This window comes from Typopeltis vanoorti, chromosome 22, assembly GCF_054136105.1.
Source record: "Typopeltis vanoorti isolate ZY-2024b chromosome 22, IOZ_Tvanoo_1.0, whole genome shotgun sequence".
Lineage (NCBI taxonomy): Eukaryota > Metazoa > Arthropoda > Arachnida > Uropygi > Thelyphonidae > Typopeltis > Typopeltis vanoorti.
In genome coordinates this window covers 8,501,604-8,528,795 of record NC_143570.1, presented here as the reverse complement: position 1 = coordinate 8,528,795, position 27,192 = coordinate 8,501,604, and the positions used below count along the sequence as shown (strand labels likewise).

Sequence of the window (27,192 nt, the reverse complement as noted above, 5' to 3'; positions counted from 1 at the left end):
AGAGTTTCTTGCCGAATATAGTAAACTATAAAGTATCGACGACCACTAGCGTGAGCTAATGCAAGTGACCCTAGTACGTAGTACAATACCGGACAACTCGTAGCAAAGGTGGTGAAGTCTGATCCCTATTCTTCTACTAATGCAAGTGACCCTAGTACGCTACTACATACTAGGGTCACTTGCATTAGCTCACGCTAGTGGTCGCCGATACTATATTTGGCAAGAAACTCTCTGATTCCAATCTTTGAGTTTCTTATTCGGTTTTAAAACAATGTGGGATTTGATATCCCCTTCATTTAAATAATGTTTATATCGTTGAAATGAAGCTTATTAGCTCTTTATATTTAAGTAACTTATTGGTTGCACCTGTTTGGAAACTCGTATAGCAGAGTATATAAGTTCTTTTCGCTATACACTTTGGTATTAATTGGTCTAGCTACTCACTGATGAAGCCTCAAAAAAGGCTGAAACCTGGTCTGGGTAGTGACCTTCCACCATAATGTAATAACAGCATACATTTCCTAAGAAATGTGTTTTTACATTATGGGAAATACCTAAGAATAGCGATCAGAACTTCACCACCTTTGCTACGAGTTGTCCGATACTGTACTATGTACTAGGGTCACTTGCATTAGCTCGTGCTAATGGTCGCCGATACTTTATAGTTTACTATATTCAGCAAGAAACTCTCTGATTCCAATCTTTGAGTTTCTTATTCAGTTTTAAAACAATGTGGGATTTGATATCTCCTTAATTTAAATAATGTTTATATCGCCGAAATGAAGCTTATTAGCTCTTTATATTTAAGCTATTTCTATATTTTAAATATAAACCATCCGATCAATTAATGTAGGATTCACCTCCCAAAAATTTCGCTAAAATTTGTTGTGACCCAATCTCCCTTATTTTCATGTTCAAAAGTTGGTCACCCTAGGTGAAGGGGTGGAAAAATATGCTTTGGGTTCGGACTTTTTATGTATCTCTGGGGGAGGGAAAAGAGAAAGTTCTACAACAAAGTCAAATATATTGCATATCTAATTATAAGAATAGGCTAGATGGTAATTTGTTATGTCTATATACAAATGCCAGGAACGAAGGAATTGAGTTTGTCGCTTTATTGAATGTGATATGACCTAAGATTGTTGGCATTAGTGAAATCTGGCTATCAGAATCAGATATGGTAACGGGGATTTGCATGTAATGGGTATACTATGTTTAGGAATGGCAGAACAGATAGGAGAGGAAGAGTATTTGTAATGATATCAGATGACTTAAGTCCAGTTAGGGTAAAAATGCAAGAAAATAATCATGAGAACAATATCCTATGTAGCAGTGAGTTTGATTCTATCTGGTACGAAGCATAGGCTAACAAAATGAAATATATGGTGGGAAGTTGTTGCAGTTCTGGTAGCTCAGTTGCAGGGAACAAAGGAATGCATCGCCAATTTAGCCTTATGGGTACCAAACGAGTGATCATTATGGGTGACTTTAATTTTCCAAACATTGATTGGGTTGATGAGAAATCTCATGATAAGAAAGAAGGGGAATTTATTGAATTGTTGCGAAACAACTTTCTCAAGCAGTATGTAAAGAAGGAACTTGAGTCAAAGAGTGTTGGATTTGCTCATAGTGCCAGAAGGAATCTCTGTTAAGAATATGACTATTTTACCACATGATCACTGTCACCAACTGGTGACAGTGATCATGCTGTGCTTTCTTGGGAAGTATTAGATTAGAACAGGTTACATATTGAACTACAAAGCTGGAAATTAAGATCGACTTACATTTTTGAAAATTATGGAGACAACTGTCGTGTTTGAGTAAAACTTTAGTTTAATATAACTAAACTCTACATTCGACGTTTCGACCTTTATATCAAGGTCATCTTCTGGAGCATATGCACTATATACAGAGAACAAGCTACACTACAATCTATCTGGTTTGTTAAAGTTACTGACCAACCGTTACAACATTTGTAACACAATTGGGCACAACAACAAGTTTATGTGTGTATATATATATATATATATATACACATATATTTACAATATGATTATACATGTACATTCCAACCATTTGGTATGGAATGGTTTCTAATACTAGCTAGAAGTTGGCTAGAGTCCTGACTTATGCTTGATCTTATGTATTAGGCAGGCTGAATGTGTGCCATCCAGATTCTTGGAATATTCATGCCGCCATTGTCGTTGATATTTGGCTGGTTTATTAGAATTTCACAGGCTTCCTTAAATTTCCTTTTGTACCAGGTTTTTGTATGGTGTAAAGAACGGGTGCTTTTCCAGTCGATTTGGTGTAAGGTGTGGAGCGCATGATCTGAGAGGCCTGTTTCACCAAAATGGCTATATTTAATATATCTTGTGTGTTCTTTCTTACATATAAGGATTGTATGTCCTGTTTCACCAATGTACGGTAAGTTACAGGTGTAGTGGATGCAGTAGACTCTCCTCGGGATGTGCCGAGGAGAGGAGAGGATCCTTAGAGGAGTTGAATATGATTTTAAGTTTAGTAGGTGGCTTAAAGGTGGCATTGAGGTTATAGTGGTGTAGGATTCTGTTGGTTTTTTCCGATAACTCTTTAATGTATGGGATGGCTATGGTTTTACTGTAATCTAGATTCTTTTTTGTTGATGTTTTATGGAGTATTTTATTGATAGTATTTTGTTATAGCCATTATTTATGAATGTGTCGCTGATGATTTTCAGTTCTTGCTTCAGGGCTTGCTGGTTAGAGCAAATTGTTATGGCCCTGTTTTTAAGGGTGTTAATGACTCCATATTTTTGTGATGGTGGTGGCATGAATTAGCATGTATGTATTGATCCGTGTGTGTGTTGGTTTTCGGTAGACCATGAAGGATAGACTGCCTGAGGGGAGAGTGTGACTAGTGTGTTTAGGAACGGGAGCGAGTTCTGATTTTCAATTTCGATGGTAAATTGTATGCGTTCATGTTGTTTGTTCAGGTGGCTAAGGAATGAGTTTAGCGTTTGTCGCCCATGCAGGCAGATAGTGAACACATCATCAACGTATCTAAACCATATTGTAAGTTTTAGAGTGGCAGAATCAAGAGCCCTTTGCTCAAAAGTTTTCATGTAAAAGTTAGTGATTGGGTGGGGGGGCATGGCTGTACCTTCTTTTTGTAGGTAAAATTTGTTTTGCCACACGAAGTAACCAGACTGTAGTACGTGGGCAAAGAGAGCCGTAATGTCGGGTGGAAATTTGTTTTGTACTAAGAGAATTGTGTCATTGATGGGGACATTTATGAAATGGGTAGAAATGTCAAAACTGACTAATAAATCGTCTTTGTCAAGTGTTATATTTTTAATTTTGTTTATAAAGTGTTGTGTGTTCTTTATGTAGGAGGGGGAATGACTTACCAACTCCTTGAATGTCGATGCTAATTTCTTGGCTAAGTGGTAACTAGGGCTATTTATTCCTTCTATAATAGGTCGGAGCGGCACATTTTGTTCGTGTATTTTCAGGACACCATATATTCTGGGGCGGGCATAGTGGGGTATGCGTTTTTTAACCGTGTCTGGTGGCCAAGAAGTGACGGACTTAAGTAGTTTCTCTGTTTTATTTTTTATCCTGTTTGTTGGGTTATAGTTTACCAGGTTGTAGGTGTTGTTATCGGCTACTAGTTGATTCATAAAGTATGTATGTTGACCTGTCAAGGATGACAGTGGCATTGCCTTTATCCGATTTCGTTATTATTATAACGAAATGTACTCAGATCACCATGCAAGCCTAAAAGAAAGGATTAAGATCGACTTAGGAGAATGCTATCTTTGGTCCCATGGTATCAGTTACTGAATGGGAAAAATGTCAGCAATATATGGGAATCTTTGAAAAAGTGCTTAAATGAGATGGTATCTGAATGTATCCCTAGTGTTTAAAGAATAAATAAGTTGGGAGTGAAATGGATGTCCAACCTTATTAAGCAAGAGATCCACAAGAAGAGATGATGTGGAAAGAATATTGTGAGAATAAGAGTGAGAGGAATTATGAAATATATAAAGCTCAGGCCAGAAAAGTAATGAGTATTGTGCAGAAAACTAAATTGGAGTATGAACAGAAATTGGCCATGCAAGCTAAGGGCAATCCAGAAGAATTTTATCTTTATGCTGCAAGAAAAAGAAAGAATGACTGTAGAAGGATAACCTTATTGAATGCAAGTGGTATGTACTCTAGTGTCGGAAGCTAATGAGATTGTTCAATTAATGGGTGCTCACTTTGCTAAGATATGTCGACCAGCCAGGTGTATGTAACATGGTGCACAGTGCTACTTCTACATTGGATGAAGAGTTAGAGGTTCATGAAAATGAGGTTGAAGACCTGTTGCATAACCTGGATAACAATTTATCAATAGCGACAGATGGAATCATCTCATTTGTTAAAGGAATGTTCAGCTGAATTAGCTAGGCCTTTCACATGTTTGTATAACTTGAGTCTCAGCTCAGGAATGATACCACAGGAATGGAAAGAATGTATGATAGTTACATTGTACAAGAGTGGGGCAAAAACTGATCAGTCTAACTACCGACTTATCAGTATCTCCGGTGTGGTAGTGAAGATTTTAGAGAAGTTGGTAAGAATTCACATACACAGATGGATAGACAAACAAGCTATAACCTGCAAGGAGCAGCATGGGTTTACTAATGGAAGGTCATGTTTTAGTAATTTGCTGATATTTTATAACAGTGTTATGGCCGAGTTGGATAAAAGGAATGGATGCACTATGATAATGTGGAATTTTTCTAAGGCATTTGATAGGATACCATACGAATGGCTGTTGCATAAACTGAAGAATATGGGATTGGAATATAAACTCTTGACTTGGATCAGGGGATGGTTAACAGACAGATATCAAAATGTGGTATATAGTGGGTGTCAATCTGCCAGATTTAAGGTGACCAGCAGTGTACCTCAAGGTTCAGTCCTTAGGCCATTATTGTTCAATCTATACATTAATGACATCAGGCAGGGTCTGACATCAGATGTGCAATTGTTTGCTGATGATGCAAAGATAGGCAGGGAAATCAGGGATGCGAATGTATTCAGCACTTACAAAATGATTTGAATAGGTTGGAAATTTAGGTAAACAAAAATGGCTGTCAGTTTAATGTTAGTGATGTTAGTAAGAGGAGGCAAGGGATCTTGGCATATTGGTGGATAGAAATTTGAAGTTCAAAAGTCACATAGCAAAAGTTGCAAGTACAACTCGGAGGATAATTGTGATATTGAAGCGAACTTTGACATCTAAGGATAAGGAAGTCATTTTGCCTCTTTATTAGACCTTGATAAGACACACCTGGATTATTGTGCACAGATTTAGTCTCCTGGATTCCAAGGGTGATAAAGAAGCTGCAGAAAGGGTGCAAAGAAGAGTTACAAAGATTATATCCAGATTATGGGATTTTGATTATGAGGACAGATTATGAGTATGTGGATTACAGACTCTGGTTAACAGGAGAAAGAGGGTGATATAATAGAGGTCTATAAACTTTTGAATGGGTGTTATAGGATATCATCTGATGAAAATTTTCTTTATATGGAAGGTGGGGAGAGAACACAGGGGCATTCATGGAAGTTAAATTTCTTCACAGTCAAGAAAGGGGTAAGAGCTAGGTTTTTTCTCGCTGAGCAGGGAGTGGAATAGTATGTCTTTAGGAGTAGTGAGTGTATCTGTTATGAATGAATTTAAGGGAAGTTGTAATAGATTTAACGGTATTGATATGAACACAGATGGATAAGAAAATAACTATTTATTAACTTAGAAGCTAATACTTCACTGGTGTTATATCCAGCATTTTCAGAGCACACAACACAAACTTTGTTACAAATGCAAGACAACCACAATCCGGTATAACAGTGGGGCTAGTATAAGTAATTGCAGCGTGCAACACAAGACTAAAGTCCTAATAGGGCACCATCTAGGTTTAAAAATAATAATAATAAATAGTTCAAAGTTTTGAAATAGTAGTCCAAATAATAGTCTTAGAAAGTTTGAAAAAAAAAATAATAAAATAAAATAAAAGTAATAAATATTAATTTGGTCTTAGGCTTATTACACTAAAGCCTATCCATGAATTTAAGGGAAGGTATGACAGTCGGTTTGCATGATTTATAGCCTCCCTTGATGAGTCCTTGACTCCCTAGAGGTCTCAGATAATAATAGTAATAATAATAATCATTTACTTTAATATCGTTTTTGTTCTAGGTGTTTTTCAGAACTATTCAGCTCCCCCCCCCCCCCCCCATAGATATCCTTCAGGATGATTTTCAATAAAGTGGCATTGTGGACAAAGGATAATGATTGTCAGTTTCATGTTGAAAAATGTAAGGTTATTCACTTTGGGTTGAGGATTACATACTGCGTGTCATATTGATGGTACTGGTTTGCAAGAAATTGAGGCTAGGGAATTGGGTAATGATGGCAGAGAGTTGAGTTCAGGAAGCATGTGTAAAAAAAAAAGTTGGCAGAATAGTTTAGAAGATTACTTGGATGATGATGAAAATTACACTAATAATAAAGATAGGAAGGTTATTATCCCTCTTTATAAGGCTATGATTCAGCCATATTGACTGCTCTGCACAGATATTGTCACCTGGGTTTCTTGGGGACCAGGAGGTGGTAGAGAGGATTCAGAGACGAGTAAGCAAGATGGTGACAAATTTGTGCAATACTCCCTACGAAGATATGTTGAGGGTTTTTGGGTTACAAAGTTTAATTGATAGGTGGAAAAGAGGGGACATGATAGAAATTTTTAAGATATTAAAGGGTTTTATAAAATTGTTGCAAAAGAAATTTTTCAATAGATGACAAATAGAGAACTAAGGTTATCCATGGAAGTTGTGTAAGAGTGTGGTTAGCAAGGGTGTGAGGACTAGATTTTTTTTGTGTGGAGAGTGGAATGAATTGCCAGAATTAGTTGTGAGTACCCTGACAGTGAATGAGTTTAAGGAGCGGTATAATAGATCTTGTGTATATAAAAGTTAGTGGAGGTCTGCCATGATGTGTCTCTGAGCTCCATGGAGATACCTATATAATAATAATAAAACTTACAAAATGGATGACTTATCACTAACAGAAGATTCCAATTCTAGAATAGGAACATCATCATGAAATTCATGTGATCTACCCTCAGGAGGCGTATAGGATATTACAATAGTACTGCATGAAAAGTTACATCATTACTAACTTCCTATCAACGGTTTTCCTCCAAATTAATCTTTCAAGACTTCAATATTATTAGATATCACATTTCTGTCTTCCAACGCACTTTCTACTGTATCAATCCACCTAGATCTTGATCTTTCTCTGGATCTTTTTCCTGTCATCCTGGCAAAGAACACTTGTTTTGCTTACCTTTCCTCTCCCATTCTAAGTTATCATATCATCTAAGATTAGCTCTGTTAACACATTCCTGGATGTTAACAATGTTAAGATCTTTCCTAATATTCTCATTTTTAATATGATACTGTATTGATGTCATATTTCCTTTCCCTGATGTTTCTCAGAACTCATATCTGTAGTCTCTAATCTTTGATCAAATACTTCATTTCTAACCCAACTCTCAGATCCATAAAACTGGAACACTTTCTTGTATACTGTTAGTTTGGTAGTTTAGCTAATTTCTCTCTTATTCCATATAAATTTATTCAGCTGGCTATCCACCATTCTAACTTTGCGTATTCTGTTGTCTATTTCCAGATTTAACCTGCCATCTTCGCTAAAAACTGTGCCTAAATAGTTGAAATACTTTACATGATATTGCCAGAGACTTTGGAATCTCACATAGCATTGTATCTAAGCTCTGGGTAGCGTTTCAAAGTAAGTGTCTGGAATATATTTCAGATACTTACTAAGAGTTCACCCTCACTCTCCCATGGAGCACGAAGACAGATTTTTGGTGATAACAGCAAGAAACCCAGGTCTTGTCTCCTAGGTTTCTTGGAGATGAAACAAAGGCATGCAACCAAGATGGTGAATGGTCTGTGGAATATTCCCTATGAGGATATACTGAGGCTGCAGGTATGTGGACTGCAGAAATTAGTTGATAGGCGAAAAAGATGGGATATGATGGAAACATTTAAGTTAAAGGGTTTTAGATGCAGGGGAAATGTTTCAATACTTGGCTATGGGGGGGGGGTAGAATAAGAGATCATCGCTAGAAGTTAATAAAAGTGTGGTTAGTAGTGAGGCATGGGGACTAGATTTTTTGCTTGGAGAGTTGTGAATGAATGGAATGGGTTGCCAGAGTCAGATGTTAGCGCTTTGTCTATTAATGGGTTCAAGGAAACATTTGATTTGTGTGGCTAGTTTGGATCCCCCCAACAAGTCCTTGGACTCCACGGAGACGACAATAATAATAAAATATGGAAATAGACAATAGAATGAGCAAAGCTGATGTGGTAGTGAGTCAGGTGAATAAATTGGTGTGAAATAAGAAAGAAATTAGTCAAACCACCAAATAGCAGTATACAAGACAGTGTTCAAACAAATTTTAACTTATGAATCTGAGTGTTGGTTTAGAAATAAAGCATTTTATCAGACTGTAGACCAGATATGAGATATGGGAGTGGATAGCATCAGTGACAGTACCATATTAAAAAAAAAAAGATATTATGAAGAAACTTGACGCTCTTCTAACATTCAGGAATGTCTGGGCAGAGATAATCTAAAGTAGTGATATAGTCATTTAAACAGAATGGAGAGGAAATATTAGCAAAACAGGTTTTTTTTGCCATAATGGCAGGAAAAAGATCCAGAGGAAAACCAATATCTAGATGGATTAATACATCTAGATTATAGGTTTCCAAAGTGGGTGGTACTGCCCCCCCCCCCCAGTGGGCGCTGAAGCCCTATAGGGGGCTATAGTGGGATCAGAAGCATTTGGGGGCATTCAGGCGGTCTAGGGGTTGGTGGCTCTTCAAAAAAAAAAAAAAAAAATCAGCTAATGCCTTTTTATTCTCGTATACAGGGAGTAGGTGAGGCCATTTAGCCCTATCTAACTTTTGGAGACTGAGTGGGCAGTTCAATCTCCACTGGTACTAATCAGAGATAGATGGCCCAAGGCTATCACTAATTAAGCGGTTCACAGTGAAGAGAGATGGCTCAAATGTGCCGCCATCTCGTGGTCCCTAACCCTAACACAATATATTTAATGTCTGAAAATAATGTGGGTTCTACCGTCGATTTTCTTGAGTTTACGGGACAAAAAACCCGCTTGCCCGTGCCAGAGATCGACTAACTCGGGAACCGGTCGAAAAAAGGCTTAGAAAAATTTCCTCTAGTTGCTGACTAGACTTCTTCCTTCGTGCGGCCAAGCACCGTGGTGTGCAAACGCCACATCCACTGAGCTACACAGGCTCTTTTGGTGGCTCTTTATAGAAGAAATTAATAATATATATTTTTTAAAAAAAATTAATTATTTTCGTGATTTCGATTAGATGATCATTTAAAATTTAAATATTGCATTTTAATTCATCTTATGCCCGTCTTACACGATCAATTTTTTTATCAATTTTCTATTTCAATTATTTAATCATGTGACCCGGAAAAGTTTGGGGAACCTATCCTATGATCTAGATTGATACAGTAAGAAGTTCAATAAAAGACAGAAATATATAATCTGATAATATTGGAGTCCTCACAGATAGCAGATTCATTTGGAGGGAAACTGTCAATAAGTTGTTAATGATATAACCTTTTCATGTAGTACTATTATAATATGCTGTACATTTCCTGAGGATTCATATTAGAAGAATACCATAGATGTCCATTATCACCTTTATTTTTAATATATCTTCATCATCATCATCAATTTTGATATATTGCTTTTATTTAAATATGGTTTAAATAACTTTTATGTCTGGATAGCTAAATAATAAAATAGAAAATATTTATTTCTAAAAGACATTACTAGTTTCGTCTTTCTAGAAGACTTCCTCTAGTGCATTACATAGAAGCGAAAAAAAAAAATCATAAAAAACATTACTTGAGTAAATCTGCAATAGTATTAAATTACCAACAGATTGCTAAAATTTGAATGAATTCTTGAACTATCTGTATTGCTGTGCTCGTGAACATGGTCTCATGAACGCCATAGCTGAATAGCAGAGGTGTAATAGTCGATATGGTTGTAGCTGAGATTACTATTAAGGTGAACAGGATTCATTGCAATTTCTGTTGATTCCAAGATTTTTCTTTCAAAGTTCATCATGTGATTTCATTCCTATATCAGTTTACTGAATGTGTAGTAGATTGGTTGTCAACGGGGTCAGAAGAATTAAAAACAAGATTGGATAAAGCTGCGGCCCTGCTTCTACCATAGGCAATATCTCTGAGATGCTCTTAAATATGAAGCTCAGTGGATATCTCAGTTTACCCATAATATGGGGAATTGGAGCCAGACCAAAGACACTATACATCGGGATATTTTAAGTTATGTTTTGGTTTTGCCAGGCAAAATCAAGATTGAAACTTTGGCAGAGAGTTCAATGAAGTACTGTTCTTATATTTATTGAGGATTTTTGTCATCTTGTTAGAAATGGAACTTGATGTATGGGATAGTAATAAAATTTCTTTTTGTATGTGTATATATATATATATATGTGCGTATGTTACGGTTAAAGTGATAAATCCAGTTATTATTAATAATTATTGGTTAAAGTGAATAATTCGAATCAATCACTTTAACCGGTTAAAGTGAATAATTCCTAGAGGAGGCTGGTAAATGTAATAAAAACATATTTTATAAAAAATATTTTATTTAATAGCAGAGAGAAAAGGAGATAAATACATTATTATATGATTATATTGTTGTCTGGTAAAAAACAAATTACTTATTTTTGCAGGAAAAACCTCTGTGGCACTTGGAATTACAAAGGATTTCTGACTTTTTACATTTTCAGTGATTTGAGTTGCAATGGGCTGTACAATTGCAATATTAGAAACCTTGACCACCTAAATTAGAATTCTTGCAGGCACATTCTCTTAGACTTATCTCACTATCAGGAACTTCATTAACTGAAATAAAAGTTTCCTTACAAACGGCAAATTCGTTCCTCGAATAGAGTTGGTTTAAAATACCATATTTTGTACTTAATTTATATAGATTTTCATTCTCAATAGAAATTATAACAGCTATAATATTCTGGTTATCGGTCTTAGCCCTGTCTACTTCTGGAATTCTTATCCGAATATTTTCTCCTACATTTGCAATTGGAAAAGTCATTGAAAGCCTTAACATTTTTTCAGCTTGCTTCTTAAGTGACTGCTTAGCAGAGTTTCGAGATTCTTGAATTTTTTCTGTGATTTCATTGAGTGCAGAAGAAGTACTTTCCTTACTTTTTTCATTATTTTCTAATTCAACATTAGTTATATTTTTTATTTTGTTATCTTCCTTGTCGATCGTTCCTGTTTCAGGAAAATGTTGTTTTCTTTCGATTTGGCTAACACTCTTATTTTTGTTTGTGTTTGGATCTCCAACAGATAAGTCATAACTCGTATCATCTATTTCCACTTCCACATTGTCACCGTTTTCTGTCCTAATATCGCTTTCCCTCTCTAAGATTATCTTCTCACATTCAGCATCCTTATTAGTTTGATCTTTTAATATCATCTCGAAATCTTCTTCACTCATGATTTCTGACAAGGTATTGACTGGTAAGTATGTTTTCAAACCTACCTTAGCTTTACAGCCAAACATAGCTTCATAGGGACTGCGATCTATTCCAGAGTGATGTGCTCTGTTTTTTCATAAACTGAATAAATTTTACCCCCTTCTGACCATTTTGTTGTTATATTTGTTTCAAGCCATGTGGATAACATTTTTTCAATGTCTTGGTTTGCTCTTTCAACCGAGCCTTGTGATTGACTTTACCGATAAGCTTAAGCTTGTTCATGGTTTCCCAGGAACAACCATGCATCTTGCAAAGTGACCATTGTCACTTTGCAAGATGCATGGGGCTCCAAATATTGTGAATACATCCAATAGATGAAGTGCAACTTCTGCAGCTCGTTTTGTTTTCAAAGCTCTAAGTTGAACAAATTTCATAAGATGGTCTTGATAAACCATTATAAATTTATAATCACAATCAGCTTGTGACTGCATATCAATTAAATCAATCTGACATCTAGAATTAAATTTGCTGCTTTTAATTGGTTTAAGAACGAGCCCTTTTTTTGGAATGCTCAATTTCTTTTGGCAGGGTTCACAAAGATTCAGATATATCATAGCAATTTCAACTGTGATGTTCTTATACTTCTCTTTAAGCTCTTTCATCATTCTGTTTCGTCCTCCATGGCCGATGGCAATATGAGTGCCATGAATTAACTGAAAATTTTCCTCCAAGAAAGTGTAATATATAATCGGATCTCTTTCATTTTTAACAGTTGAGTTTTTAACAGGATGAGTTGAGTTCGAGATTATATCGTAGTGTGTAGTGTTCGTGCAAGCTCCTGATAAGATAAGTATTATTTTCAGTTATCGTTGATAAAATTACTTAATATTGCGTAGTTTTGTTTGCCTTGCATATTTTAGTGCGTCTGTTTGTGTGTTTTTGGTGTGTTATAACTTATAATTTGATAAAACACGTTGCAAATAAGTATGGCACCTGTACGAAGGAAAATAGCGGCCAGTAATGATGGTTCGCCATCTTTATCAAAGAACAGTAGTATAAAAGAAATGAGTCAGTGTGCTAGCTGTGAAATGTACGCTTTGCGGAGTGCGGTCGGAGTGTGGATAGATGATAATAAAGGATTGAATGTGTGTAGAAAATGTAGGGAGAATGAGGAATTGAAGTGTATTTCGAATCGTGAGTGTGATATTTTTGTCAAACTTCAGAATGAAGAAAATAGGGATATGACAAGAAACGGCAAGGTTGTACATGAGAATTGTGAGAGTGTGAATGTAGAAAGTGTGAATGATAGTATTAATGGTTTCTCAGAGAATAAAAAAGATGAGATAGATGCATTGAGTGAGATCGCGTTGTTGAATGGTGCGATAGAAAGGGCAAAAACAGCAGCTAGAGTGCATGAACAAAAGTTGACTGAATGAACCAACCAATAATAAAAGGTATGACAGGAAAAATAGACGTATGAATGTGAACATGAACAAAATGAAGGATAGAGTGCTGTATGGAAACTCGTTAGTACGAGGTGTGTTAGTAGAGGATTTGACAAAATCGTACCAACCTGGTGCGACCTTAGAGGATGTAACTGAGTCTATTAGAGAGCAAAAGGAAAGGGTGAAAGAAATGATTGTTGTGGCAGGTACAAATGATTTGAAAGGAGATAAAATGGAAATGATAGAAGACCTGAATGAATTGTTTGAGGTAGCAAAAGAAAAGAGTGAGAGAGTTAGAATGATTAGTCTTTTGCCACGGTATGACAGTGAAATGTTTAAAAGGAGGGCCATAATTGCGAATGACTTTATGCGTGGGTTATGTATGACGAGTGGTGTGGAATTTGTGGACGTGTGGAGTGAGTTTGATGGGCGAAAGGATCTATATAAGATGGATGGCTTGCATTTGAATGGTTACGGTGTAAGAAGACTTGAGAAAGTGTTGCTGAATGTAGTTGATGTGCAAATTCAGGGAAACTAGATTTGTTAAGGGGGGGAGTAGATATACAGTCCTTAGGGAGGCCCTTGAATGTAAGAATGAATATAATATGCCAGAGCAAATAAGGACAACAAATCAGAGTGGGATAGTTAATATAAGGCATCAAGGTAGGGTTGGGGCTAATGGGGGTCTTAAATTCATGTACACTAATACTAGGAGTATTAGGAACAAGAAGGAAGAGTTTTTGGCCATGGTTGGCACTTCCAGACAGGTTATTGGTATTAGTGAAACATGGCTGACTGTAGATGATATAGCTAGTGGAATTGAATGTGATGGGTATAGTGTGTTCAGGAATGACAGAGAGAATAAAATGGGGGGAAGAGTATTGTTGATGATAGCTGATGAGCTACAGCCAAGGAGAATAGAAGTTGAATTGCAGGATAGAGAAAAGAGCACATTTGAGGCCATTTGGTATGAGATTGTGGCTAGCAGAACTAAATATACAATTGGGTGCTGCTATAGACTAGGTGATGGAAAAGATGGTGGTGACAGTATGTACAAGCAAATAGAAGAAATGGGTGGAAGGAGGGTGATTATTATGGGAGATTTCAACTATAGTCGCATTGATTGGAGTGAGGAGAGGACACATGGGAGGAAGGAATTGGATTTTATGCTGTTATTAAGGGATAACTATCTGCGACAGCATGTAATGGAAAATACTAGGGGTCAGAGAGTGCTTGACCTAGTAATTACATCTGAGGATTTGGCTGTAACAAATATAACCACATTGCCAGCAATCGGTGAGAGTGATCATAGGGTCTTGACTTGGGAGGTGGCTAAAGGTGTAGAATTTTCAATTAAGACAGGGTACATGTGGAATTATTGGGCTGGAAAGTATGACAAGCTTAGGAGTTTGATTGGTTCAGTGCCATGGCATGTACAACTGCAAGGACTAGAAGTTGATAGTGCATGGGAGGTAGTTAAGAAGTGCTTGAATGAAGCAATGGCTGACTGTATACCTAGAGTCCGAATAATAAATCAAGTAGGGGTTAAATGGATGAATAACACCATTAAGCTTGAGCTGCAAAAAAAGAAACAACTATGAAGGGAATTTAAGGAGAAAGGTGACCGGCAGGCACATGAACGGTATAAAGCGCAGGCCAGAAGGGTGACGACTGTGGTAAGAAAAGCAAAAAAGGATTACGAAAGAACATTGGCCATGCAGGCTAAAGAGAATCCTAAACAGTTATTTAGATATGTAGCAAGTAAAAGGAAAAATGTACATGGCAGAATGATTTTAAAGAATGCCGATGGTAGGTAGGTAACTGAATCAGTTGAGATAGTTGAGTTACTGAGTGAGCACTTTGCAAGAATATATCATCCAGGTGGTGACATTGCAGAAACGAATAAACCAGTAGATTATATGGGAATTGTGGTGAATTAAGTGGAGGTGAGTAGTCTATTGCATAACCTCAATGTCAATACATCTGTGGGATTGGATGGTATACCAGCTCGTGTTGTACGAGAAGCAGCAAAAGAATTGTCAGTACCCTTGACCATTTTGTTTAATTTGAGTCTCGGGTCTGGGTTAGTCCCGAGCGGGTGGAAAGAGGGGAAAATAGTTCCACTGCATAAAGGTGGTTCCAAGACTGCTGTTGTAAATTACCGACCAATTAGCATATCAGGAATCATTGTCAAGGTCTTAGAGAAATTAGTCAAGAAAAGAATACAGGATTGGATAGATGAAAATGGGATATTGTATGGGGGACAACATGGTTTTGTGAAGGGTAGATCATGTCTCAGTAACTTGCTCACGTTTTATAACATGGTGACAGCTGAACTGGATAGGGGTAATGGGTTTACAGTGATACTACTGGACCTTGCCAAGGCCTTTGACAGGATACTACTGGACCTTGCCAAGGCCTTTGACAGGATACCACATGGAACCCTAATCAGTAAACTGGAGCAGATGGGGATAGATATAGGGTTGGTGAGATGGATAGGAGGGTGGTTGAAGGCGAGATACCAGAGAGTGGTTTATTCAGGAGTGGAGTCTAAAAGACGTCTTGTGACTAGTGGAGTGCCGCAGGGCTCTGTTCTTGGACCACTGCTTTTCAATTTGTTCATCAATGATATTGGAAAGGATTTGAGAGGAAGTGTTTACTTGTTTGCTGATGATGCAAAGTTGGGTAGAGCAATTGTGAGTGCACAGGATGTCAAAATTTTACAGGATGATTTGGATAGTTTGGAGGACTGGGCTAGGAAAAATGGATATCAATTTAATATGACAAAGTGTAAGGTTATGCACTTTGGGGTGAAAAGAATAGCAGCAGTATATCGCATTAGTGGAACCATACTCCAGGAGATTGATGAGGCCAGGGATTTGGGAGTGTTGGGGGATAGGGAGTTGAAGTTTAGGGGGCACATTGCAAAAGTGACTAAATCAGCTCATCAAATCACTTGGCTTCTGAAAAATACTTTAACATGCAGAGACAAACAAATTGTTGTTCCTCTGTATCGAGCCTTGATAAGACCCCATCTGAACTTCTGTGCCCAGTTATGGGCACCAGGGTTTCTTCGTGATGGGGAGGAAGTGGAGAGGGTCCAGAGACGAGTGACCAAGATGATAGCAGGTCTGTGGAATGAACCTTATGAGAATAGGTTGAAGATTTGTGGGTTGCAGAAATTGGACGATAGGCGAAGGAGGGTAATATGACTGAGACATTCAAATTACTGAAGGGTTTTTATAAGATTGATTCAGAAGATATTTTTGAAAATATGACTGGTGGTGGGAGGACTAGGGGCCATGCATGGAAGCTGGGCAAGAGCGTGGTTGACAAAGGTGTTAGAGCTAGGTTTTTTACTTGGAGAGTGGTGAATGAGTGGAATAAGCTTCCAGAGTCTGTTGTGGGTGCTACGACTGTGAATGAGTTCAAGGCAAGGTATGATAGATACTGTGTGAATGTTGAATAGTTGTTCTTGACATGATGTTAGGGCCTCCCTCGATGAGTCTGTCGACTCCTTGGAGTTTCCCGGAACAATAATAATAATAATAATATAATAATAATAGTAAATAACAGGTACGACGAGTTTTTCAACATTTCCAATTTTTACAATATTGATAATCTTCGGGTGTTTTGCCAGAAACCTTATCTTTGTTCTTTTTAATTTTTGCTAAAAACGAATAATACTCTTCTCTTGTAAATAACTGATTATTTGTCCCTCTTTTCGATCTCAAATCATATTTACTTGGTCGTTAAATTGTGTTCTCATTATGTCTAAATCTCTCATTATGCTTATGGGTTCATAAAATCAATGAAAATGTAATCAGTACTTCTTCCAGGCTTGTCAATTATGGTTATCTACAGGGCCGGTCCAAAATTATTGATGCCCCTACGCAAAGAAAGTTAATGAAAACCTATATATAAAACCTGTTTTTATTACATTTACCAGACTCCTCTAGGAATTATTCACTTTAACCGATTAAAGTGATTAATTCTAATTATTCACTTTAACTGGTAATTATTAATAATAACCAGATTTATCACTTTAACCGTAACACACACACACACACACACACACACACATATATATATATATATATAAAAAGAAAATAATTTGGAAACAACAGAACCAGAATGATTTACTACAGCGATCAGTAAAGTCATTAAATGCAATCACAGAGCAGTACAACATGTTTCACTCCACAGAATCAACAGCTACTGCAGAGATCAGATTTGTCATTGTGGAACATCCTTCTTACAGCTCAGAGACTTTGGAGTTCTGGTTATTTTCTAAATTACATCTTAATATCTCAAATACATCTCAAGAGTGTCCATTTTGAAATGGTAAACAGGTCAAAGCAGAAGTGAGAAAATGGTTATAGAATCCACTAAATTTACAATGGATTTGATAACTTTGTTATACAGTGGGTAAAATCTATTGAACAATAGGGAGATTATGTTGAAAAATAGTGTGAAAATAAAGTTGAGGCTTGAAACTACTTTTTTTTCTTTTTAATTTCACTGCCATATCTCTCTTTTGCATTGGCATTTTTGGGATCTCACCTTCTCATGTATGATTCATGATATTATTTTTGCTTTCCAGTAAGCATCTAATTTGTCCAACATTGATGGGTGACTTTCATTATGTAAGAAGCACTTATTTTCTCTTGGAGGCTTAAAATGATATAAAACCACTTTTGGTTCACATGGTATTAATGATTAGAAGTTTACAAACTGTTGTGGAAGGAGGGGAAAGAGTATGTGTCTCTTTCATTGATCTCTAGAGGAAATTTCTAATGAATATAAATTTATGAAATTAATTTTAATAGTATAGAACTTTAGTACATCTGCAAGATTTTAAGATATACTATCTCTGAATGAGATCAGTCCCACTTGCAAATCCTACATATTACTAACTATACCATGGAAACATTGAACTTATATAAAAAAAAAAAAATCAGCTAACGCCTTTTTATTCCCATATACGGGGGAGTAGGCGAGGCCATTTAGCCCTATCTAACTTTTGGAGACTGAGTGGGCAGTTCAATCTCCACTGTTACCAATCAGAGATAGATGGCCCAAGGCTATCACTAATTAACCAGTACACAGTGAAGCGAGACGGCTCAAATGTGCCGCCATCTCGTGGTCCCTAACCCTAACACAATATATTTAATGTCTGAAAATAATGTGGGTTCTACAGTCGATTTTCTTGAGTTTACGGGACGAAAAACCCGAGTTTCCGGGAGGAAAAACAAGCTTGCCCATGCCAGAGATCGACTAACTCGGGAACTGGTCAAAAAAAAGGCTTAGAAAAATTTCCTCTAGTCGCCGACTAGACTCGAAACGAAGTCTTTCTTCGTGCGGCCAAGTGCCATGGTGTGCAAACGCCACATCCACTGAGCTACACAGGCTCTTTTGAACTTATATATATATATATATATATTTGCATAATAATTAGTCTCTGTTTCTAAAAACAACTTTTTTATCTTTCTTCTTTATTAATTAGAATAGCTCACTTTGATGTCAAAAAGTATATTATTTTATCTTCATACTTAATGTTATGTATATATTTATATGCACACTTTTATTACTTTGTAAATTTTTTCCCACTGAAATTGCAGTAACTTTTTTTTTATGTGTAGATGAGCAGGCAATCGAGGATCCCTATTTAACATTTCTTAATTTAGTAAAACGTCTGTTGGATGGAAATATAGATGGAACTCTTTATGAAGACACACTTCGAAATATTTTTGGCATTCATGCATTTATTGCCTTTACTATGGACAAAGTACTTCAAAACACAGTTAGACAGGTAATTTGATATATTTTTGTTTATATGAGCAAACTTTTAATTGCACCACTAAGTCAGGGTAATTAAAATTATTATTATTATTATTACCCAAGATCCCATGGAGTCAAAGACTCATCTGGGAGGTCCTTTTATCATATACATACAGCGCATCATAAAATGCTTTAAACACACTCAAATTCTCTGCAGACACCACACTCTCAGGTAGGGCATTCCAATCATTCACAACTCTGCATGAAAAAAAACTGCATCTCACTCCCCTACTCACACCCTCTTTATACAGCTTCCAGAGATGACCTCTGGTTCTCCACTGATCTCCCACTATTTTCTGTAGAACCTCTCCAGCATTGATCATATAACAATCCCTTACTAACTTGTAGGTCTCTATCATATCTCCACCTATTCCTCCTGTTCACCAGTCTGCAAGTTGCATCTTCTCAATTTTTCCTCATACTCAACATTCCAGAGGTTAGAAACTAGTCACCTCTGGATCCTTTCCAACATCTCTTCGTCCTTCTGAAAACCAGATGACTAAATCTGGGCACAATAGTCCATGTGTGGCCTAATCAAAGCCTTATACAATGGAACAAGAATCTTCCTACTTCTACAAGTCAGTGTACTCCACATCATTCCCAAGAAACCTTTGTGTTGTCTTCACAATTTTGGCTATGTGTCTCTTAAATTTCAGATCCTTATCCACTATCACCACAGATCTCTTATTTCCTCCACCTCTGGCAATATATCCTCATCAAGCATAAATTCTGCATCCCATCTTTATTTTCCAAATTTTAAAACCTTACATTTTGGAACATTGAACTCACATCTCCATTCCCGTGTCTAATCACTCAATTTATTCAAGTCTTCTGGTAAGGCCACAACATCTTCTCTGCTCTTCATAGTTCGTCCCAACTTTGCATCATCTGTAAACAACTGAATATCTCTATCCAAATCTTCACCAATATCATTAATATAACAAGTTAAACAGTAATGGTCCTAAAACAGATCCCTGAGGCACACCACTAGTGACTTTCCTTTTCCTGGATATTGCTCCCCCCTACAAAACTTGTTGATACCTATCAGATAGCCAGTCTCCAATTCAATGCACCAATCTAATATCCAACCCCATCCACTCTAGTTTGACTATCAACTTATCATGAGGTAATCTATCAAAAGCCTTTGTGAAATCTAAGTATATTACTCTGTATTCTTCTCCTCTTTCCAAAGAAGCAGTCACCTTGTTGTAATAAGTAAGTAGATTACTAAAACATGACTTCCCTTTAGCAAATTGCTGCCCATCAAAGATAATACCATTGTTGTCAACCCAATTCTGGATCCTAGTTCTCACAAGCTTCTCCAACAACTTAACTACAACACCTGATACACAGATAGGCATATGGTTTGATGCTTGAGTTTGATCACCTCCTTTATGAAGTGGCACAATCTTGCCCTCCTTCCACTCCTTAAGAACTTTACCCAGTGCAAGACTTGTATTAAAAAATATATCAAGGCCAGCATCAACTCCCTGGCACATTCCTTTAGAATACGTGATAATATATTATCAAGTCCCACAGCCTTATTTACATTTAGTTTGCTCAACTCCCCATACACTTTTTGCTCACTTATAGTCAGTCTCTCCTCCCTATCATCAACTGCTCTCAATCTCTCCATGAAGTAACATTCACAAGATTGAAAGACCTTTATGAACTGCTCATTAAGTATCTCCACCACACCTTCTGCAACAACTGTCTTTATTCCATTTTTCTCCAATCAGTGTCATCCTTCCATAATCATTCTTTCTTTTGCTGGCTACATATCGAAAGAATTCCTTAATATTCTTTTCGGATTCATTAGCTAACTGCTGTTCATACCTCACTTTAGCTCCCCTCACCAACCAAGTCACTTGCCTTGCCTGGTCTTTGTGATCCTCATGGAATTGGTTATTTCCACTTCTCTTATGCTGCCTTCATAATGCCCTTTTTCTCTGTATCACATGCTAAATATCTTTATTCATCCATTTCACACTTATTTAACCTTCTTACCCTTGGAATAAATTTATTCATTGCATCTACCAGATGGTTTCTGAAAATCCCCCAAGCTGCATTGATTCCTTTTCCAACTAACTCCTCGTTCCATGTTCACCTGCAAACTGTCTCCTGAGCTCTTCATAATCACCCCCCCCCCCTTGTAGCTCCACATATACCCTTTTCTTACAGAGGTCCTCATACTGCAGGTAATCACCTCATGGTCACTCTCACCAATTGCTGGGTGATTTTACACCTCATTTATAATTACATCCTCTGATGAGATGACCAAATCCAAGACCTCCTCCGTGCGTGCCCTCTGTTTCATACTGTCTGAGGTGGTTATCCCTCAAAAACTCAAGAAACTCATTTTCTTTACTTCCCGTTGCTATCTCATCATTCCAGTCTATATTGCCATAATTAAAATCGCCCATAATGATCACCCTTTTCTTATTTGCTTGGCTAATTTGATTATACATTTCATAGTCACTACCATCCACATTACCTGGTCTATAACAACATCCAACCAAGTATTTCATTCCATTTACCTCTATCTCACACCATACTGCCTCAAAACCACTGGCACTATTTCCATCTTGCATCTCTACCGTGTATGGACATAACTCTTTCTCTATCATCAATAGCACTCCCACTCCCTTTTTATCCCTTCTATCCTCACAAAACACATCATACCCTTCCATCTCTATTCCTGTCAGGATATTGTCCTCATCTAACCATATCTCACTTATTCCAACAATTTTTGGGTGAACAGACTCAATTAGTGCAACCATTTCATCTGCCTTGTTTCTTACACTTCTAGCATTTGTATACCAACACAACAGCTCATTCTTGGATCTACAGCTAGTTCCAGGGATAACACTCATTCAATGTGATTTCTCCATGCTTGACTGGGGCCATTTCCCTTTCTGCTTATTCATTTTAGAACCCTCTTCAATTCCAACTGTTTCTTCTTGATCCCATGTCATCTCACATTCCAAGAGGATGTGAGAGCATGTGTAGACATGCTCTCATATCCTCTTGGGGCATCCACTTTTCTCACACTGTGTACTCTCTGTCGACCCTGAGCCTCCCCATTTCCCTGTTCCTCTGGCACACCAATTCTCTCATTTTCCATACTCATGCCACTCACTTCTTCATTCATAACCACCTCTTCAATCTCTCCTGTCTTCCTCTCCTGCTCTTCCACATGACTTCCCACTTGATCTGATTCATTCTCTGTAGTCGTTTCTCTATCTACCAGCAGCAGTCTCTCCAAGCAACTCACACCATAACCACGCAAATGCAGTCCATCTCTCTCTTATATAGTTTGCTTCGTCCTTCAAACTCATTCCACACAATAACAAACTGTACTCCTTGCTTGCTCCTCACACATTTCAGCTGACATATCATTCATAATCCTTGCTCTCTGCCTCATCTCACCACAGTCATACCTAGGCAACACGCTTACTACCCTTCCTGTCACACTATTTTCTTTTATCCGTCTAAGCAGCCTCCTGATATCCATTCTGATGTGCCCTTTGTCCTCTGTCAAGTCATTGGTACCTATTAAAATCAACTCATTTGCTCGCTCCCTCCACATATCCAATGCCTCAATCACTCTACTCATTTTACCGCCGGAAAACATGCCTTGTGCATCCTCTCATCCAGCACACATTTAATAATGGAGTCGCTATACAATGCCACTCTTTCATACCTACATGATTTGTTTTAATCGTTTTTGCTTGAAATTTCTTAATTTCATTCTGCGTTCATTTCATCTCTTGCCTCATCCAACCCAATTCAACTTTCGAATCTCGCATTACATTCTCTCTATCATTCAATCTTTCTAATTTTCGAACTCTCGACTCCCGCTTCACACTTTCACTCTCACTCTGACATAATGGTGCTTTGCACTTATGAACATTTTTGAATTGCCACTTACCCCAATCCAGAGAAGATTCACTATGATACTAACACACAAAAGGTGATGCTGTCTCACTATCATTAGTGTGCCTGCCATTAATAATAGCTTTGTCTGATGGCACACTGACTCAGTCTCTCAGCAATGAAGATCTTCTCGCACTTGAAGAGCAGGGGCAAGAAGATGTGCCTGAAGAGGCATCCAATGTTGAGCTTTAAAATTCTAAAATTCTAAAATTCCAACTTCTAAAATTCTCTCCGAAACTTTCTGTCATTTCAAAGCTGGCATGACTCTTTTAAAAAAGCACAATCTGAATTTTGAAAAAAATTTGAAAGTAACTGCTAACACTGTAAGGGATCGTGCCTGTTACACAGAAATCTACAGAGAAAAAGAAAATATAGCTCACATACAACTTCAGAGAGAGATACTTCTGAAGAAGACCAGCACCATCCATGTCTATGGAAAATCTATCTCTACCATCAACATTATTATTATTAACATCTGACCTCCATGTAATCAGAGACGCATCATGGGAGGTACACACTATCACGCACAAAGCTCATTCCAACTGTGCCTTAAACTGATTCAGTGTGTCGACATTCACAACGCACTAAGGCAATGCATTTCACTCTCCATGCATAGAACCTTCTCCTCACTCCTCTGCTCACATCCTACTTGTGCATTTTCAGAGATGGCCTCATGATCTATCCCCTCTCCCATTCTATGAAAAATTTCCTCCATGTTAACCTGATAATAACCTCTGACTAACTGATGTCTCAATCATACCCCTTCCCATTCATGAGGCTTTGCAATTTACATTCCTTCAATCTGTCTTCATACTTCACATACCAAAGACCACTTATTGCTTTTGTGAATCTTCTCTGGACTCTTTCTAACATATCTTCATCACCATGAAAACCAGATGACCAAATCTGTGCATAATTCATATGTGACTTATACAATGGAATCATAACTTCTTTAATTCTTCATATCCGGATCATTTGCATCATTATCCAATGTGAGGACTTCACAACTTGTGCATTATGGCCCTGAATTTCAGGTATTTGTCCACCACCACTCCCAGATCTCTCATCTCCTCTATCTCCTTTAAATTTTCCCCACCAAATGTTTAATTTGCATCTCATTGTTCTTACCAAAGTCCAAAACCTTATGCTTTACAACATTGAACTGACAGTTCCATACTGTTGGCCACTCATATAATCTATTCAAGTCCTGTAAGGCCACATCTTCTTGACTCTGCACTGCTCTCCCAATTTTGCAACATCTGCAAACAGTTGCATATCATTAGTAAAAACCATCCCACTATTATTAGTATACAAATTGAACAACAATGACCTCAATACAGATCCCTGTCGCACACCACTAGTGACTTTCCTCTTTCAGGATACTGCACTTCCATATCCAACTTTCTGATACCTACCAGCCAGTGCAGATCCAACTCATTAGTCTGTTATCCAGTCCCATTTCTTTCAGTTTATTTAACAGCTTGTCATGTGGCAGCCTATCAAAAGCTTTTGCAAAATCTTAATATACCACTGCATATGCATCTCCCTTGTCCAGTCCATTTTGTCACCTTGTTATAATACATAATAAGTCATTAAAACATGAGCTCCCTTTATAACAAACCCATGCTGAAAATTACAAAGAATACTGCTGTTATCAACCCATTTTTGTATTCTAGTTCTCACTAATCTCTCCAATACCTTAACCGCAACTCCAGATATACAGATTGGTCTATAATTTGTAGCTGCAGCCTTATCACCACCTTTATTCACTGGAACAATTTTGTCTTCTTTCCACTTCCTTGGAACCTGTTCTGCTCTGAGAATTATTAAACAGGCATGCCATTGCTACTGCCAGTTACCTGGAACATTTCCTTAAGACACATGTTATCAAATCCTGTCACCTTATTGACATCAAGCTTATTTATTTCCTCACATACCTCCTGTTCACTCGCAATTAAGCCATCCTCTCCTATGTCCTCTACACTTGAGTTTTTCAATTTCACCCTGATGAGGATGAAATAAACTTATAAATTGTTCACTGAATACCTCATAGATGTTTTCTAATTTCTGCTCATACTGCACTTTTCTGTCCTTACGAACTGAGTTGCCTTCCTAGCCTGCTATTTTTACTCCTCATCCAATTGATTGTTACTATTATTCATCTTTTTGTGCATTCACAGTATCCTCTTCTTCCAAATAAAGTATTTGGAAGAAGAGGATGCCTACTTTATTCAGTCTTTTGACCTTCAAAATACATTCATACATTGTTGTAAAATATCTTTTGGTCAATTCCCACACAGAATTTATCTTCCTCCTGCTTAACACACCTCATTCCATGTTATAGAATTGTGCTCTCCTTTACATACTGTCTAAGATAGTTGTCTCTCAACAACTCAAGAAATTCATTTTCCTTATTCCCACAAGCTATCTTTTCATTCCAATCCATACTGCCATAATTAAACTCACCAATCCCTTTCCCTTGTTCACTAACTGAAGTTACTTTTACATTTCTTCATCACCACCCTCCATGTTCCTACAGCAGTATCCGACTAAATGTCTCTTCCTGAGAATCATTGAAAATGTCAGCTGTGTTGTGAATGGAGAACCGGTGGAACAAGTAAAACATTTCAGCTACTTAGGCACAATTTTTACTGAAGATGGTAAATTAAATATAGAAATAGACAACAGAATCAGCAAAGCTGGTATGGTGGGAAGTCAATTGAATAAATTCATATGGAATAAGAGAGAAATTAGTCGGAACACTAAATTAGCTGTATACAAGACAGTGTTCAAACCAATTTTAACTTATGGATCTGAGAGCTGGGTCAGAAGTAAAACACTTGACGAAAGACTAGAGACTGCAGATATGACAGTCCTGAGAAAGATTTGTGAACAGATGGCATCAATGGCAATATCATATTAAAAACAAGGATATTAGGAAAGAGCTTGACATTGTCAGCATCCAGGAATGCGTTAGCAGAGCTAATCTCAGGTGGAATGGTCACTTAAACAGAATGGGCGAAGAAAGATTAGCAAAACAAGTGTTCTCTGCCAGGTTGGCAGCAAAACGACCCAGAGGAAGACCAAGATATAGGTGGATTGATACGGTACAAAGTGCCTTAGACGATAGAAATATAAGATCTGATAATGTTGGAGTCTTGACAAGTAACAGACTGATTTGGAGGAAAATTGTAGATAGGAATTTAGTAATGTGTAATTTTTTTCATGTAGTACTATCATATCCTGTACACCCCTTGAGGGTACATATCAGGAATTTGATGATGATGATGACTTTACTACAAAAATAAAACTTACCTTTTCAACTGCAACTTTTGATGACCTTTCACTAAGTGGCACTCTAGCACCCTCATCGACCCAATCTCATCAAATGTAGAAGGTACATACAGATATGACATGGTGCTATACCTGACCAACAACGGCATGGCAGCACATGAACTCATTCAACAAACCAGTTTTTATGCCATTAAGTTTTTTTATTTCAGTGTCTTCAAACTTCAACAGAGTTGGTTTGCCTTATGGACGTTTTCAAGTTGCATCATTCTCTGGAACCAAAGGTGGTATAACTCTTGGGGGTGTGACTGTACTCATTATGCCATGTTTCAGTCTCTGAAATAATACTACAGACAATCCAGTACAAGAACAGAGCTTCATTGCTGCACAGTTACATACAAGAAAATGTTAGCTTTCATGTATTAAACTACATATTGGAATTTGATGAACTTTGGCATAAAGGGATCCTAACTAAAATATAAATCCCACTATGATTTGGATCATCCACATGGTTAGCCAGTGGCTGTGCGCTTCGCAACCATATGCCTGAGGAAGGAGTGTCCTAGGTTCGATTCCTGTTGGAGATGTGAGGAGCTTAAGGATCTTCCTCAGCCATAGCCAAGTTAGCTGTGTAAACAGGCAAACCGGACCCGTGAACATGCAGGATACAGCCATAGGACACAGAGATGAAGACAGGAGAGGAGATGTGTGCCATCTGTCTTAATTTATTGCACAGTAGACATTCATCGCTTCATGAGTGACCCAACGGTCCATTTAAGGACTGTGGGAGAGGATAAGATAGGATATGATTTGGATCACAAATGAAAATAATAGGCTATAGTTTGCATTGGTTAAATTTTGTATATAATGGCCCAAATGTACATATACAACCAACAGTGAAAAGCAGTCCCCCACTGTAGGTTGTATGTGTACATTTCTGTTATCATGATATCTTAAACACACACCAAATTAGTTGACATTATTGAAAAGCAGCATGCTTTATGCATATTGTCCAGGCTATCATGATGGTAGAAACATAA

General features: G+C 37.4%; 1 protein-coding gene across 4 annotated transcripts in view; it reads left to right on the top strand.

Annotated features, from left to right (window-relative positions):
- LOC150094143 (paired amphipathic helix protein Sin3a-like) overlaps positions 1 to 27,192 on the top strand; it is a 382,913-nt gene that overhangs the window by 287,701 nt on the left and 68,020 nt on the right. For all 4 annotated transcript variants that reach the window (XM_090411964.1, XM_090411965.1, XM_090411962.1 and 1 more), the window contains exon 18: positions 18,727 to 18,896. In XM_090411964.1, coding sequence (XP_090268090.1) covers positions 18,727 to 18,896 — 170 coding nt within the window. The remainder of the gene's footprint in view (positions 1 to 18,726; positions 18,897 to 27,192) is intronic.